Source organism: Thermobia domestica, chromosome 6, assembly GCF_964235325.1.
Source record: "Thermobia domestica chromosome 6, izTheDome1.hap1.1, whole genome shotgun sequence".
In the NCBI taxonomy this organism is placed as follows: Eukaryota; Metazoa; Arthropoda; class Insecta; order Zygentoma; family Lepismatidae; genus Thermobia; species Thermobia domestica.
The window spans coordinates 78210132-78229132 of NC_137459.1; the positions used below are offsets into that span (position 1 = coordinate 78210132).

The 19001-nt window shown below is 36.6% G+C and overlaps 1 protein-coding gene across 1 annotated transcript in view; it reads left to right on the plus strand.

Annotated features, from left to right (window-relative positions):
* Fib (rRNA 2'-O-methyltransferase fibrillarin) overlaps window positions 1-1709 on the plus strand; it is a 28429-nt gene extending 26720 nt beyond the window's left edge. The window contains exon 6 of the mRNA XM_081761781.1: window positions 1343-1709. Within this exon, the coding sequence (XP_081617907.1) occupies window positions 1343-1516 (174 nt within the window). The 3' untranslated portion in view covers window positions 1517-1709. The remainder of the gene's footprint in view (window positions 1-1342) is intronic.
* The last annotated feature ends 17292 nt before the right edge of the window (window positions 1710-19001 follow it).

Consider the following 19001-nt stretch of genomic DNA (forward strand, 5'->3'; position numbering starts at 1 on the left):
CCATATTTTACGTTACGCTTATTTGGTGGTATGTATTCTGTTCCCATACCATACCGTTTTTATCCTTGTTACCTTACCAGAAACTAGCTTGTTGTTCCGATACCTTTGGAGAATATTTATTTTTCCACGGTAGGCTATATTGGTAAGTAAACAATTTTTTGTTAATTGTTCAGATTAGTTTTTGATATATGTTATAATGTTTTCCATACGCTTAATAACTTGATGTACTAATTGAAATGGAGATGTTCATATTTAGGATAGAAGTGCCCTTTAGTTACTGCAATTTTATTCATTTGTTTGGTAATATAATTACTGGCATTATACGAAAAGCCATGATAGTGAAGAAAAGTTGAAGGATGAACTCAACAAAAGTTGCATGCAGTCTGTATGCTTGAAAATAACATTTGAGGTGTTGGAGTAGTACAGTAGAGTCCTATTGTCCGAGCTAATGTGGACCGGATCTATCTATCTAACTAACTAACTAAAAAAAAAAAAAGCTCGGTTGATGCGGATGGATGTGTAGAAAATTTTGTATAGTGTTTATTATTGTTTATTGATTATTTCTCTTTGTTAGATTATTCATTATTATTGTATTATTTTTATTAGACATACAGTACAGTACATATAACTATACATTTATGCATAAGGAATTAACCATAATATAGTAAATAAAGTGCAATTTGATATTGATACGTACATACGTTAAATAACACAAATAAAATACTGTTTATCATACACATACCCCCCCCCCCTTTTTTTTTATATCAAGTCTTTCATAGTATTCTGCTTCATTAAGCTGTCTCCTTTCTGGCCGCTATATTGCACAGACGTAGCAACATCATAATGTCAGTTGGTGTCTTGTCGTCGTGCTGTTGGACATACAACAGTGCCTTCTTAAACTGAAACTCAAGGCGTGCAACAATTAAAACTCGCTAGCTTAATTATAGGAATGGCGGGTGGAGTCGTCATCTTTACGACAGCTTTATGTTTGCCTTGTTGCTGAAAGAATAGCCTGTATACTGTTTATCATTGTAACCAGATTAGTTATTTAAATTTTTGTTTGTTTGGATTAAGTTCGGATAACACGATACCTCGGTTAATCGAAACTCGGATAATTGGAACTCTACTGTAATACCAAATTACTCTGTCATCCAGTTCTTCTGCCTATTATAATTTAAGCCGTTCCTCTTTCCCGTAGAAAATACAGTTGAAAATGGATGGTGTGATTATTTCAACCATTCAGAGTACGTGTTCAGAAAAGAAACCTTGGTGACGTTCACCTGCCTCATATATTTTCACTTTCTGTAATGCATTTCCTTCCTTTCTTTCTTTCGTGCTGTAGGCAAACTGCATTGATTCGACAGCCCAACCTGAGGCAGTATTTGCAGGCGAAGTTAAGAAGCTCCAAGCAGAAAGGTTTAAGCCTCAGGAGCAAATAACATTGGAACCTTACGAAAGAGATCATGCCGTTGTAGTTGGCGTGTACAGACCACCTCCCAAAAACAAGGGAAACTAAAGACTGTGGGGCGAGGGGGAGCAAAGGGGAAAGTTATGACTGTGTGCCCGTTCACGCTAAAAATAGTTTCAAATGAATCACTACTTAAACAAATTGTTGTCACTGATGGATTGTGTAGTGGTTCATCTGTTTGTTGCGAGTTTGAGTTATTGTAAGTGTTAATATACATGCAAATAAAATTTTTAATGTATTATGTGTGCTGATTTATTATTTAAATGCATTGTAAATTTATAGTTAATGTAAACCTTGCATATATGAAAAAGAATTTCCGTCCTGCAATGGAAGTTGAATTGAGTTGATTTTGAGTTTAATGTCCTGTTCAGCAGCAAGGTTATATGAGACGTGGACCTACGGATTAACATGGAATCCGAACTATTTGAGCTCCCGCCGGAAATCGAACCCGGGGTCTCCGACGCCAAAGACACCTACGCTAATTAAATGGAAGTTTGATACATTGTGGTCGTGAAAAACTTGAACTCAGTTGTTTAGTGATAAAGCCGAAAATAATACTTAAGCATATCGGTACAAGCATTCGTGGAAAATAAGGATTTTTCATCACAAATATTAAATTGAAATGTCGAAGATAGTGATAAGGTATATAATACGCTTTCCTACAAGATGAAAGAGTTAAGCTGGTATTTTTTTTCTTTTTAAATAAATATTGAACACTTGTTATTTTTTTACGTTTTTTAGAGCTCTCCCGTGACTATATGGTTAAATGCGCATCTTCGGTGCGGAAGATCATGGTTTGACTCCCAGTGGGACCTCATGTGGTTCAGATCCCACGTTAAGCTGTAGATCTTTGTGTCATAAAGCTCCGGTGCTTAAAAGGGATTGACACTTGCAATGAACCAACCAATATTGTTCTCTGAAAATTGTATCGAAATTGTTCTTAGAGTTGGATCATGATTCTCTAAGTTAACCTTTGTCAATCAAGTTAACTCGACAAGAACTTTCCCGTTTTTTTTTTTTTTTTTTTTTTTTGTGTGTGTGTGTGTGTGTGTGTGTGTGTTTTTGTGCCATTAACTATTATTTTCTTTTTAAGAATGAAATGAAATCTTTCAGTTTAACGTCCTACAATTATGCCCTTTAGGTTAAGGGAGACGGATGATTAAGGCAAGTGAATGATTATGGGAAAATTGGTGGAATGGAAATGTGGGAGGAAACGGGATTACAGACAATATTGTCCACCACAAACTTGCTCGGCAGGGGATCGAACCAGGGACCCCACGCGCCAGAGTTTGCGATCTACCACTTAGCCGCCGTGCTCCCTTTTATTTTCTTTTAAACGGACATATTACAGGTTCTTCCGAATACTTAATTAAGACAAGTTGTTCATTCCACTTCAGCGAGCTGATAGAGTCTTTTACCGAGCACACTTCTTGTCAGTTGAATACCAATCTACTCAATGCTTTTTAAAATGTTTGTCCTTAATTTTTAGTCTCTCACTTTAAGATAAGAAAATATGTATATTCCAAGTCTGGCTGCAATTATGTAGTTATCTTTTTAAATATTATTGATGTTTCATAAGTTTTTAACCCTTTGACTACCAACGGGATACATGTGTCCCATGGGAATAATTCGAACATCGTTGGAATTTTTTTTTTAGAATTTTTTTTTTTTTTTTTTTAAAGGTACATGTTGTTCTCCCGTCGGGTCAGATGTGACTAAGAGACTGTGTTTAGTTTCCAAAACTGTGTACAGATGTCAGTAATTTCCCACATTAAAGGAGTCGTACATATAAAAGAATACTCACATTAACAATAAAATTGGTAGTCAAAAGGTTAATGCCAGTGTAGATAATGAGGCATAGGTATCAAGGATGAATTCAATAAAAGTTGCATGCAATCAGAACACTTGGAAATAACGTTTGAGGTGTTCAAGTAGTAGTACCAAATTGCTCTGTGGTATCCAGTTCCCCTGTTTGTGTGTATAGTTTATAGAAGTTGTTCCTCTTTCCGTTAGGAAATATAGTTGAAAATGAATTGACGGTTATTTTGACCATTCAGAGTACATGTTCAGGAAACAAGCATTGGCGATGTTCACCTGCCTCATATATTTTTACTTTTTTTTTAATGCGTTTTCTTCCTTTCTTTCTTTCGTGCTGTAGGCAAACTGCATTGATTCGACAGCCCAACCTGAGGCAGTATTTGCAGGCGAAGTTAAGAAGCTCCAAGCAGAAAGGTTTAAGCCTCAGGAGCAAATAACATTGGAACCTTACGAAAGAGATCATGCCGTTGTAGTTGGCGTGTACAGACCACCTCCTAAAAACAAGGGAAACTAAAGACTGTGTGTGTGAGGGGGGGGGGAATGCGGAGGGGTATAACTTTGTCCGTTCATGCAATATATATATATATATATATATATATAGGACGTACACGTAGTGAGTTATATTCCAAACGTGTATATGATAAAAACATTTCTTCAAACGATCAGTATATACAGTATATATATATAAAAAATAATAAAATCTTGTTTTAGTTTTATAAACAGATTTTTAAGATAAATGTTACAATGCTCGAAGGCGAGCTTAAATAAATGAACCATCACAAGATGTTCGATTTAATTTTCGTTTATTTAAAACAGCTGAATCACTACTTAAACAAATTGTTGTCACTGATGGATTGTGTAGTGGTTCATCTGTTTGTTGCAAGTTTGCGTTATTGTAAATGTTAATATACATAAGAATAAAGTTTCTAATGTATTATGTGTGCTGATTTATTATTTAAATACATTGTAAATTTATACGTAATATAAATTTTATGTAAAGCAACAAAAATGTAAAGTGGGCTTGAGTGAAGTGAGATGGCCAGGGAAAGATCGGGAAATTACAGAATATACTATTCGGGTGGCGATAAGGGCGAGAATGAGTCGCAAAAGCAATGAACGAAGTAGCAAGAAGTGTAACCAAAGTGGAATACTGCAGTGACCGCTTGGTGTTCGTAAAACTACATGCAAAACCAGTGGATATTGTGATAATACAAGTGTATATGCCAACAACCGGAAATGATGATAATGAAGTAGAAGTAATGTATGATCAGATTAGTGACATATTGCATCAGGAAGGAAGAGGTACGGTCAACAATGTAATAATGGGAGACTTGAACAGCGTAGTAGGAGAAGGAGCTGAGAATAAGGTAGTGGGACCGTTTGGACTAGGTAGAAGAAACGAACGAGGTCAAATGCTTATCGATTTCTGTAGGCAACATGATCTGGTGGTCATGAACACGTGGTTTAAGAAAAGAAAAACCAAGCTGTACACGTGGAAAAGTCCAGGAGATACGAAACGCTACCAAATCGATTACATTCTCGTGAAGCAACGTTTCAGGAATAGTGTACGAGACGTGAAGACACTGCCAGGAGTGGACATTGAATCGGATCACAATCTCCTGGTGGCGGAAGTGCAAACCTGGTTAAAGTCGGTCAAGAAAAATGGGAAGAAAAATCGAAAATGGAACTTGGAGCAACTAATAAATATCGACGATGATGTGAAAGAAGAAATTGGAAAAAATTATGTGCAATGAGCGATGTGGTTGACAATATAGAGAATAGTTGAGGAAAAGTTAAACAGATTCTACTTGACACACTCCACAATAACCTGGAAAGAGCACCTAGAAAACCATGGATAACTGAAGCAATGCTTAAGAAGATGGAAGAACGCAGAAGGGCGAAAAACACGGACATCAAGGAATACAGAAGGCTGAATAATGAATTGAGAAGAGAAACAGCCAAAGAAAAGTACATGGAACAGATATGCGAAGAAATATTGGAACTTGAACGGCGCGGCAGATATGATCTGATGTACCAGAAAGCAAGAATTAGGAGGAAAATCTAACAAAAGTATACGAACGTTCGGCATTGAAGATCAAGAAGATAATGTAACCACTGACCATTAAAGAATCCTTAGAATTTGGCAGGAATACATAAAAGATCTGTATGATCAGAAGAACCACCCCAAAGATATTGCGATGGAAGAAGAGGAAGAGGTGGATGATGATGGAAAAGGACCCAGTATATTGAAAAGTGAAGTAGTACAAGCAATCAAAGACATGCGAAGAAGAAGGGCCACTGGAGAAGACGACGTATTGCTCAAGGGATTAGGAGACAATGCAATGAAAGTACTGACTTCACTTATTAACAAGATCTACCTGAGTGGAGAATGGCCAAAGAATTTTCTTGATGTTACAATGTTTGCATTGCCCAAGAAAAAACAAGCAAAGAAGTGCAGCGATCACAGAACCATTAGCCTGATTTCCCATACTGGAAAGATTGCACACCTACTGAACAGGCGGCTGGAAAGCAAGATAGATGAGAGGTTAGAAGCAGATCAATTTGAATTCCGGAAAGGAAAAGTCACCAGAGATGCTATTGGATTGATGAGAATTATATCAGAAAGAATTCATGATGTAAAGGAAGAGTTGTGTTTGTACTTCATCGACTGGCGAAAACCTTTCGACCGAGTCAATTGGACGAAACTTCTGAAAATACATAAAGAAAGAGGAGTCAACTGGAGAGATCGAAGGCTCATGCAAAACCTGTACACAGGACGAGTGAAACTGCGCTTGAATGAAGGAGAAACCAATAGTGTGGAGATTGGAAGAGGAGTCAGACAAAGATGTAGTTTGTTGCCCCAATTAGTCAACATTTACAGTGAATGTTTAATGAAGGAAGCATTAATGGGAATTGGAGATTTCAAGATTAGAGGGCAGATCATTAACAAGATCAGGTATGCAGATGATACGGTTATAATAGCTAAAACCGAAGGATGACTACAGGAGATGATTAACAAAATAGTTGACACTGGAAAACTGTATGGAATGGAAATTAACATCGAAAAGTCGAAAGTCATGAGAATATCCCATGGAAACACGCCCTTACGGATCAGAGTAGAACAAAGATAACTTGAAGAGGTCGATAATTTCAAGTATCTGGGAAGTATTTTGACGAGAGACGCTTACTGCAACCAAAGAGATCAGGTCAAGAATTACCATAGCTAAAGAATCATTCAACAAGAAACGATCACTCTTAACTAGCAGGCCCAATATTGGACTTAGGAAGAAGTTGGTCAAGTGCTCTGCCCTGTCGCGACAAAACGCTGTAAGTTTGGCGGAGCAGTTTTGAGAAAAAGAGCCGTAAACAGACCGGTTAATTTCGTACTTAAATCGAAATTCTCTTTGGTATATTTGCAAAAGTATTTGACTCAGCTCAATCCTGGGCCTGGTGAACATAAGTATCGGTGGGAGAAATTCAAAAGTGCTTATAGCGACAAAACAATGTAACTCAAGTTACAGCGTTTTGTCGCGACACGGCAGTGCTATATATGGAGCATTGGACTGTATGGTTCAGAGACTTGGACATTACGGAAGCTAGAAAGGAAATATTTGGAGAGCTTCGAAATGTGGTGTTGGAGGCAGATTAAATGGACAGAGAGAGCAACAAGCGAAGATGTTTTAAAACGGATATAATAAAAGAGGACACTTCTAGCCAGAATCCTTCGTAGAAAGGCCAATTGGATTGGACCATCTTGCGAAGAACTTGTCTTCTTCACACCGTCATAGAAGGAAAGATGGAAGGGAAGCGAGGAATAGGAAGAAGAAGAACACAGCTGATCGACGATTTGAAAGATAGAAGAAAATATTGGGAGTTAAAAGAGGAAGCTGAAGATCGACAAAAGTGGAAGAAACATTTCCAGGCCAAAATCTAAAATTGAAAAAAAAAAAAAAAAAAAAAAAAAAATCGTCATTAGTTCCAGGACCTGACGAAAGGCAGAACACTTAATAATAATAATAATAATAATAATAATAAACCTTGCACATCTGGAAAGGAATTTCTATTCTGCCATGGAAGTTTGGTACATTACGGTCGTGAGAAACTTGGAAACAATTATTTAGTGATAATACCACATATTAGAGCAAGTATTCGTGAAAAATGAAGATTTTTCATCAGTTCCGAAGATAATAAGGTATAGTATGCTTTCCTACAAGATGAAAGAGTTAAGCTGGTATATTTTTTTAAATAAAAAATTGAACACTTGTTAATTTCTTGCGGTTTCCAGAGCTCTCCCGTGACTATATGGTTAAATGCACATCTTCGGTGCGGAAGATCCAGGTCTGACTCCCGGTGGGAGCTCATGTGGTTCGGATCCCACATTAAGCTCTAGATCTACGTGTCATAAAGCCCCGATGCTTAAAAGGGATTGAAATTTCAAATAAACCAACCTGTATTGTTCTCTGAAAATTATATAAAAATTGTTTTTTGTTACAGTCGTAACTAGAAAATTAATTAATGGATCACCCGTTCTTCTGTGAAGTCACTAAAGGATCATAGTCTCATTTCCATTGTCATTTGCCAAGATGAACTTACGTTGTAGAAAAAATAAACAAAAGGTGCTTTCAGAGTGTGAATTTTATCCAAATGCGGATACAAATATTATTCACAGATAACTCCTTTATGCGGCCTTTGTTTGCTGCGCACCATACACGATATCAAAGTTGCCTTGCTTTACAATCATAATTATGCAATCGCACGCTTCAGAATAGGATGCAAAAATCATTCTTTCTCTGCATTGGTGAAGAAAAAATCTAAATCTTTCGCCTACAGAATTTCGAAATTAACATGACCGTCTACGGAAAAAAAGAAAGGAGTTGGTTAGAGAAAAACTGATCTTAAAACAATTTGGTTCAAAAATCATTTGGAAGTAAAAGTATTTGCAAGTACAAAATTGTCTGGTTAAAACGTTTGAATTAAACAACATCGCATGCAAATTTTATCCGCGAGAGGATCCCCGTAAAAAGATATATTAATTATACCTTATGCGACAAACGCCTGCTCTGATAAAAGACTGTTCCAGTGGCAAATCTTGACCGTCTTTCGTGACTTTTTGCTCGCACTGGTCGTTATATGGTTAGTGTGAAAACTTCCAATAAGCAGCAATCTGCTTATTGAGGCATGCGGCAAATTTGCGCCTTTAATTCACACAAGTGGAAAGGGCTCTAGTGGATTGTGGTCAATATTTGTTACGTAAACTCATTTAAAGATGCTCAAATTTCAGAAACCTAAGTGTGTAACTGCAGTTTCTCGTCTCTAAATAATTCTCTAGTATCTAGAGAACTCTACTTTATATATAAGTATATACACACATAAAATATAGCTACTGCATACTAAAGTGTCACCTGTGCACGTTAGAATTAGTTTCAAGTTAGAAAATTACTCAGAAAAAAATGCAAAATTATGGTTAGACCTTTTCATTACTTTGAAATACAGAAAAGTATAGAGAAAAAAACTGGCTCAAGGTTAGTGGAGAAAATCACAGCTCTACGAAGAATTCCTCATTCTTCACTTTAGGCGTGCAACAGCATCATTAATAAATTGAGGTAAATCGTCAGAGGTATGTATGCATAGCATTACACCAATGGTTCTCGACCCTTAAGTTCACGAGTCTTTTATTTTTATTAATATACTAGCTGAAATGCCCATTCTTCGCACGGGGAGGATAGGTTTATGAAAAATATTAGAACCCCCTCAGGATGCACATTTTAATGAAAGTATAAGTTTGAAAACCCATGAGATATTCTATTTTTGTCATAAGTTTTGAAATTTCCTATCTCCTTAGGATACGCCTGTTAATCAATGTTAACGTGATAAAAGTCTTGAGGGGGAAACTATGCTCGAAGGTTCATTTCAAAGGAGTAACCCGTTTTCCGTGAGTGATCACAGACAACGTCTATTAATATATGACGAAAAATATCGAAATTGCATCACCCCTCTCCTTTAAAACAAATTTTGAAAAATGCTGGGCCACATGTCCACTTATTTGTAATCAAGAGTTTATATACAGATTTTCATCTTCCTACCTTGAGGAGCTAGTGAGATACTCTATTTTTCACGTTAATTTTGAACTTCATACTCCTTTAGGATAGGCCCTCTAATCAAAGTGATGATTGAAACCTAGCTCGAGGTAGATAGTAACGGTATGTATGTTCCAAAATTTTCAGCCATTTTTCCTTGATGTGATCACAGACAATAGATTATGTCGCTTTCAGTCTGGAGGGGAGGGTGGAAAGAAATAGAAAATGGTACTTTCTTTATATATATATATATAAACGGAAATTTTTAAAAACACTTAGATATGCGTCCACTTACTTGTAATGAGAGTATATGCAGTGTTTCATCTCCCTGACTTAAGGGATTTATGTAGTATTCTATTATGGACAAAGCATTTGAAGCCTCTTTACCTCCCTTCGCATGCTTATTTGAAAATATTCCTTTCTTATTCGTTACTCTCATAACAAAGGAAGTTTTCTGTCCAAATCTTACGTTTCTAGGTACACTAATACCTAGAATTTACCTAGAAATACCTAATACCTGGGCTGAATTTTCAGTGAAGCAATTTCACTCGTACGTAATAGTCGTTCTAGGAGTTGATTTTTTTCCGAAGTACGTGCTTCTCTTATATTTACTTTCGAGCGACAGTAGGAGAGAAGAATGTATGATGACCACGAGAAGAAAAAAATGAATTCGAGATTTCAACGGATTTACACGTTTCATGGTCACTACATACCCGAAAAATTGACTTGTCGATGTCCATTAATTCCAATGTAAATGTGTTCGCTCGCCTACAGGCCGTACCGTTCAACATATCCGTATCAATTTTTGCACTTCTAGTCGTAAGATTCTCTAGGGGCTTTTTTCGAATTTTCTTCCTACCCCTAAAATTAACAGTAGTTAGCTGAAGGGTGAAAATTGCGATTTTCTCGAAAACGGCCCGAACGTTTTTGTTTAAATTTCGTACACCAATATTTCATTGACAACACCCTATACTGTGCTACAAGTCATTTTTCTGGAGAAAAATCCAGAAAAGGTAAGTTCTTTTAGAACAATTTTCTTAAGAGCGACTGAAGCGATTTTGTTCATATTTCATAAATAAGTGTTTCGTTAGTAACCTGACAATAAGGGATAACTAATTTGACCTGAAAATATTCGCTAGAGGTAGTTGAATCTTGAGGGTATCTCTTTTTCGGATGCTTTTGTTCATAATTCATAAATAAATATTTCATTAACAGCTTCATAATGTGGCATAACTCATTTCTCCTTAAAAACTCCACAAGGGGTTGTTTACTGTAGGGAGTGATTTTTTTTCGGACGATTTTCTCAGAAGTGATTCGCAATTTTGTTCATATTTCATTAATAATGCGATCATGTGCATTATAACTCATTTGTCCTGGAAAAATCCACAAGGGGTAGTTCAATCATGGCAGAGAGTTTTTTTTTCGGACGATTTTTTCAAACTCCTTCGTGGCTAAGAGGTTAGCGTACGCGCCTGTGGCGTGGGAGACAGGTTCGATTCCCGGCGGGAGCTTATGTGGTTCGAATTCCACGTTAATCAGTAGGTCCCGTCTCATATAGCCTCGCTGCTAAAAGGGACATTAAACTCAACTCAAAAACAACTCGTAATTTAGTTCATATTTCCGAGAAAAAAAAACTATGTATCCGCGGCAAAATGTATAAAACGCATATCGGCGCTTCAGGTCTGGTTTCTTTCAGATGTATTATATCCTATCAGAAGGTAGTTTTACTGCATTGTGGAATTTGTAATAGACATTGCAAATAACTGTGTTTTACATTGTTTCTTGAGATCTTCAACCCTGTAGGAAAATAAAGGTTTCCCTGTCTACTTCCTATTCAAAAGATGGATGAATCACATGCTGCCAGAAATCAGCTGAACGATTTCAGATATCTTTTACTGTTGTAGTCTGCTGATTTCGGTGGGTTTTTATTAATTACTTCTTGGTTTTGGATCTAAGAAAGGTTAGCAAACAAAGACATGTGGAGGACATTGGAATTGACAATAAAACAGTTAACAATACACGTAACACAGAGGTAGTAGATAGCCATCGAAGCTTGTTTGTATTCATGATGTTACTTGCATGTTTTATTTGTAAAATACTTCGTATAATTCAAATATAAAATTTACGACTTCAAAATTTCAGTATTTTCCTGTACGACAGGTTCGTTTTGATTGTACACTGTATAGGCAGCAAAATTACGGTATGCATATGAAAGTATTGTAAAATTTCCAATCCTATCTAACAAAAATGAAGGGAAAAGAAGTCATACCTAAGGGACTTCGTAAGGATCTAGTGTAATTTATTCGGACTTAAGTCTCTGGATGGCAGTTTAGGTTTTTGAGACCAGAAATGTACCGCATCTGTACAGAACTTAAGGTTTCTTGTGATGTTGCGTGTTCAAGTGTGGATTCTACGGTGCAAGTGGGTACGAGTTCGGGGACGAAACAAAGTAATTTACAGGGATTCTTAGTAAAAGATAGCATTATAAAATCGAAATTTTTATGATGTATACAAAATGGTAGACATACATCAATGCACACTGCTGCTAAAGATAACAAAGTATAACTTTTGTTCCTTGACAGTGAGATTACCAGGAAAATGCAACTTCAACGTGACAAAATAGCATACACATCACCATACTCTAGAAGTGAATTAATTCAGTTCTTGAAGACGACATTAATGTGAGATTCTGGAGTACCCTAAAAGGGCAAGTGTGCACGCGTTATTTGACATGGGAGTTTTTAGGGTTTCTACAGCTTCTGACTTTTTAATCGTTTTCAAAGAGACGCTTCTACCGTTGAACATAAAAAGATTATTCAAATTTCAATGGATGGCCCTAACGTAAACTTTACATTTCTGCATATCTTCCAAGTCAGATAACAATACTTCGCCAAATGGCCCTGTAATATTTGATATAAGAAGCCGTGGGTTGGATACTTAGGCTAGTTTTAGACGGAAACCTTTCTCGTAGCAGATGTGCTGCCAAAAATTTCATATAATATTCTATGGCATCAAAAGTATATGGTGTTTTTAAACGGTAGCATTTTGATAAGCATCTGTCGTGATGTAGTAAACAAATCACTGGACAAGAGCGCAATTATGGCTCCGAAATTAAGCGTGAGGTAGCTAAAGCTATAGTAATTGTAACAACAGTTCTCGCCGGTCATATTAAAAAACGAAAATCACAAAAGTATGTGGGCAAAGAGCATCCCTACTCCAACTCATTTTTCTTTACTACAATTCAATTTCCCACACAAAACAAAGAGCATGGATATTTGAAACAAAATCTTTCGCTTCTTTTTAACACCACGGCGCTGCAATCGGACCAGAAATGCTGGGGAAAATGCTACGAAATAGAGCAGGTTCTATCGACAAGAAATGCCATAGGATATGCCATGACATGGGAAATGCTATAGCATTTGCTACTTTACACGATAGGATGTCGATGATACGATTTTTGCTACGATAAATGCTTCCGTCTAAAACTAGCCTTACTTTGCGTAGAGCATTTGAAGGTTGCAGTTGAAGTAAGAACTGGAGAATCGTTGAATTTCTAAGAGCTCTGCATAACATATTTAAGGAAGTTCCAGCACGCCGTGCCCAGTACACTCCTATGAAGGTTCAGAAAACTTCCTAGTAAATTTATTGTGTTGCTTTGAAAATAAGTGTTGCCCAGCGAGCCATTGACATTTACCCGTACATTCTGTTGTATATTCAACGTGTCAGGAAGGATAATTCACTTCCGAGCTCTTCGAGCTATCAGATCGTGTTAGGTGTGTTGGAAGAAGATAAAATACTTGCTCATAACTTTAAATTACTTGCTTCGGAAGCAGAACCTTTTCTTACTGACTTGCAGACTGATTCTCCTGCCAGTCCATTTCTTTACACTTTATCGGATCATAAAAATATGTTATACAAAATAAATTCGTAAAACCAGAAGTTTTTTAGATCGTCGAGTTCATGTATACGAATTTGAGTGGAAAATGAAGAAAATCCTCTTCCTATGAAAAAAGCTGACATTGGTTTTGCTACACTTATTGCCTTTAAGAAATATCAACCAATAACGAATTTGGACATTTTAGATTTTCGCCGAAATTCCATAAAATGTTTACAGAAATCTGTTTCTCGACTTCTGGAGTAGTCACCTTTAAATTATAAATTGACTAGTAGATCTTAATGTTTCTACAGGTCTGATGGAATGAATCAGTTGAAGACACATTCATTTAGCTGAGCTAGTTGAAAATATTTGGTTAGATGTCAATAGGGCAGATAAGACTTGTGAGGCAGTTCAGAGTTCTGTTCGAATCCAAATTGTGAAAATTCTAAGGAAGAGAATTTTCAATCAATGCACAATGTCTAACAGATAATTTAAAAGAACACTTTAGTACCACTCACACGTGTGTACGGTTCAGTAGCTTCTGCGGGTTGCCTTGATAAACTATCTATATGGAAATTATGATCATTATGCACAAAATACTCCTCCTCGTTTTGCAGAAGCAACAAATCAAGAAAGGAAAGAAAAGGAAAAAATCGAAAGAAAGTTGAAGACAGGAAAATAAAGATCATTCTGAAGGAACTTGAAGCTAAAAAGAGTAACATAGTGGAAGATACGCGCAATATTGATGAGGAACTGAAGCGTTTGAAGAAGTGAAATTAGTTATATAATACTATTGATTTTTTTTTCTAAAGATATGTTGTTAATATAGAGCAGTCAGTTTTATGTACATACATCCACCCTTTTTCGGTAAGTGTTACTCTGAGACTTTTTCCTTTTATATGTAACGAAGCTTTCATCATGTCACTAGAATTCAGTTGAGTTGAGTTTAACGTCCCGTTCAGGAGCGAGGCTATATGAAACGTGGACCTACTGATTAACATGGAATCCGAACCACGTGCGCTCCCGCCAGGAATCGAACCCAGATCTTATGCGCCAAAGGCGCGTACGCTAACCGCTTAGCCACGAAGGAGCTCTCAAGAATTCAAGATTCATTTTTTTTTTTTTTTTTTTTTTTTAAGGTTTAATTCCTTGCTTTGTGCAGGAATTTTTATTAGGTAAATGTTTTGCAATTCCATAATAAGTTATATCTTTTTACATTATTATTTTTTCTCGTTGATAATTATATATATATATAATTATTTGTGTATCATCGTTATCATGTTTTGTTGCCACCCTGAGGACAAATGTGGGATATAAAACTGGAAGATTCTTAGAAGGAACGGACATGAACGTGTCATCCGGACATCCGAATCAAACCTCGTCCATTCGATAAACATAACAAAGATATGTTCATGCACAACATATTAGGTGCCATGGACAACGGAAAAAGTCCCTGGATCCATTAACCCTGTTGGCATAAAGTAAATCGTAGACTCCCAGTGAAATAGCTATTGCACCAGCACTGTCCATTGGAAAGTCATGGTTTATAGTTCACTCTCTTCAACATGAAACAAGCTTTCCGGAGGTGCTATATATTGGAGCCCATAACGTACTTGGACAGGAAAATTGGGAGAATGTCGAAAAAAAATCACTCTCATCAACTTTGGCCCCCTCTGGAGTGGCCCCGGGTAGAAGCACACAATCCAAATGTATCTCGGAAAATACTATAGGAGATAGGAAATGACTGCACCAAGTTTTGTATTGATAGACAGAATAGGTATGAGGAAAAAGCATGTATTGGTATACGAGCTCTTCCTTCATACCTATTCCGTCCGTTGTCGATGGCACCTAATTTTTTGTGCATGAACATATATTTATTATGTTTATCGAATGGACTAGGTTTGATTGGGATGCCCGGATGACACGTTTATGTCCGTTCCTTGTCAGTGTTTCCTAATGCTTGGGTAAGCCCTTCACTGAAGTTGTTCTTCCGGCCACTATTGCTCTTCACTGATGTCTTTGAATTCTCAAGGCCGTCACCACCTAGGACAGTCTTCCTTACCACACATCTAACATACTGGCTACCCTACATATACACTCAGGGCCGGATTTAGGCATGGGCCCGGGACCAGGGAGGCAATTTTTTAAAACATATTTAAACGATAAAACTAAATCGTTTAAATAAAAATAATAAACGATATTGAGAATACACATTTCACTAACGACTCAATAAAATAAGCGAAAGCCATTTTTTTTTAAATGATCGTGACTACGACAATATTGTAGCAAATATTGTCATAAAAGTCAGTTGGTTATTATGGTGGTTTGATCAGTTGTCGGTGGATCTGCTGAAAAGGGCGGCAGTAGGCAGCTCGACACTCGTACTTTCACAAATTGGCGTGTATTTATTATTATTGACGTGACTTATTTATTTATTTATTCAATCCGGCTTCTTTCCAAATTGAACAAGAGAATGGCGGTCTACAATGAACTTCTCAGCAGATTTGCCTTCTTAACAAATCTCTTCAAGTTTAGCGCCAAAGAAATCACAACGGCAGCGACTTCTCTGCAGGAAGTGTATGCAACTGACATCGAGGAATCTTTGTTGTTGAGTGTCTCTATTTAAAAGGACTTTTAGCTCAAGAGAAGTTGGGAAGTGCTGAAGAAATGACACTATCGCAACTTAATCGATTTCTCATATCGAAAACTTTTAGGACTTATATCCTAACATAGTATTTGCTTTAAAATGATTTTATGTACAACACCAACTAACTGTGCGGAGGGAAGATCATTTTCCACACTGTCAAGAATCAGAAAACTATTTGAGATCTATTCTTTCTCAGAAGAGACTGGTTCATCTAGCTGCTTTAGCCATCGAAAATGACTTGACGGTTAAACTTGATTTTGATGACGTTATTAATGATTTGGCCAATGTGAAAGCAAGCCCTAAACAGTTTTGATACACAAAAGTTTCAGAAACGTCATTTCGTAAATGTTTAGGTATAATCAGTGGCGGCGTAAGGGCGGGGCGAGCGGTGCTCCCGCCCCGGGCCCCACTTCGTGGAGGGCCCCGGACGGTAGGTAAAAAATAATTGCTAAAGAACTTTGTTAGTATGAGCCGTACAAAGACCGTCAAAGTTTATAATCCACACCTTCCCTAAAAGTAAACGCAATTAATTGTCGATCGATATTACACCAAATAACTGATGAAACAACAGAAATATCTGTCTAATAATACTAATCAGTGCCGAATTATGTGTAAGCTAAACAAGGTATAGCTTAGGTCCTCACTCTCTTGGGGACCTGGAAAGAAATTTAAAGAAAAAACTGAATGTAGATTAAAAATAAAAAAAATAAACGTTCCACGCTCTTTGGGGGGGGGGGGGTAAGAAATTTAAAGTAAGAGGTTGAATGTAGGTGAAAAGCCAACTTTTTTTTTTTTTTTTTTTTTTTTTTTTTTATATATACTTTGCCAACTTTGTGCAAAGCTAGATGATGAGAGCGAGGAAAGACTAAAAGAATGTTACTCTGGTTTGGCTTTGTTCTACCCGAATGACCTGGACGGCGTAGAATTATTTCAGGATTGTAAGCATATAATCCATTTTCTAAGTGTGCTCAGATAGCTAAAGAACAACTTGACTTTTCTCCACAAGGCATACTGAAATATTATTGTGTACCACAATGTAATGAAACAAAATATTTAATTGAATTTTAAAATGTGTATAAAACAGGCAATGTATGAAGTGGAGGCAGTTTGAATATTCTTTAGGATTCATAATCCAATGGAAAATTTAGAGTGCCTTGACTTCTACAATGCAAATGACCGGCTATGACTTCTAGAACTAGGAAGACTCAGAAAGAATGTGCAAGAATGTTGACATGACGGAAAAATCATATAAATACTACCGGATTCTCTTCCGGGTATGAGAAGTTCTATTTTGACGTCGAAACTCTGCGAGTCAAATTATTCATAATTAGTTTTGTCACTCCGTCATTCTGTCCATCAGAGGTTCTGTTCGTCATCGTTACCAAAAGTAAGTGATTATGCATTGTCTTCTCTAGTCTTTAAGTCATACCAGTCCACATCATGCTCTGTAGTTATTCAGTCATTCAAGACCAGTTTATTAAATTCTTATTCTAAATTATTTCTGTGTTGTCGAATTTTATCTTTGAAATTCTACTCCCATGTTTCTAATTCTGAGCTACACTATCTACGCCCCCAAGACTTGCATTAATTTAAATTACTTCTTGGAGGAACTGGGTGGATATTAAGGCCATTCAGCAATTTCATGTATGAGAATTGTTTGGGGTTCGCAACCCAAACTAAAGGTCTCTGTTCGACATGCCTCCGGAAGTTTCTAACTGCCTTTTACGTCACAAATCCCGTTACGTTTAAGGTAGATTGCGAACCTATTTTTAAGGTTTTAGCATGGTGGAGTGCGCGGTCTTTTGGATAGTGCTACAAGCTATTTTGTATGTTGAAATTCACTGTTCAAATTGATTTCGGTATCGTAATGTTTCACCAAGCGCGGGAGTGTGCAATCATATTTCAAAGTGTATTTAAACGTTTTAGAATTTAAGTGCTAAGGTTGTATTTAAGGTAGTTTAGGAATTTAAGGTTATATTACATAGAGTACAATGTTATATTAGTTATTTAAGTTAAAAGATTATTTTCCTTGCCTTATTTTGCTCATGCCCATTGATGAGTTAACAGAATTGTTAGATGACATACATTTACATGTAGTGAAATTAAAGAAAAAGTCAGCGCAAACGCAAACAAGATTTCCACATAAATATAATACTAGGCTAAACAGCAAAATGAATCAGGGAACGAATACAGAAACTCCGGCAAACAATTCGGTTAAGGTTGAGATTGCTCGAGATTTGTTGCCTATTCCGAGGTTCGATGTCAAAAGTGGTGATGATATACGTTTATTTATGGAAGAATACGATGACGTATGTAGGATCAATGGTTGGGACGAAACTAAGAAAAAGGAAATGTTACCGTTAGCATTTACAGGGCAATTTAGAAAAAGGTTACGGGTATTTTTACAGAGACAAAGTGAAGAGCCACAATCTTATGACAATTTAAAAACGCTTATTTTTAAGGAATTTGGCAGATCTACACTAGGTTTAGACATAGAAGATCAATTGCGAGAAAGAATACAAAAACCTGATGAACCAGTTACGAACTTTGTGTATGACATGCAAGGTTTTAGCAATATGTATCTTCAATGAAGATTGAAGCTACAAAAGTTTGGCAACCGCTCTTCAGAGTTTGATAACACTGCCCGTATCTGTCGCATCGTGTGAACGGTCTTTCACCAAATTAAGCTGATAAAATCATACTTGCACTCCACAATTGGTCAAGAAAGACTCACGAATCTGTCCATTCTTTCTACTGAAAATGAAATAAAATCTAGTATAGTTGAGATTTCCGCAGGAAACAAATCAAGAAAGGTAACATTCTGAATGCTGGTGGAACACAGGCTACTAAGGTAGTGGAAATATCATTGAAAGTAGTTTCATGTTTCAACTTAAGACAATAAAAATATAAAAGTACCAAAAGAATAATAAAAAGCCGTCAAGATCTGTCAATTGACTGGTGATGGGTGGTACAACCCATAGTAGAATTCTGTGTTCACATATTTAATCTATGATATATTCCCAATTATTCAATATATTCAGGATTTTTTGTTATAATATATTCTAATACTAAGGATGTTAGTAAATGGTAATAGAAAGTCATAAGTGACAGAAT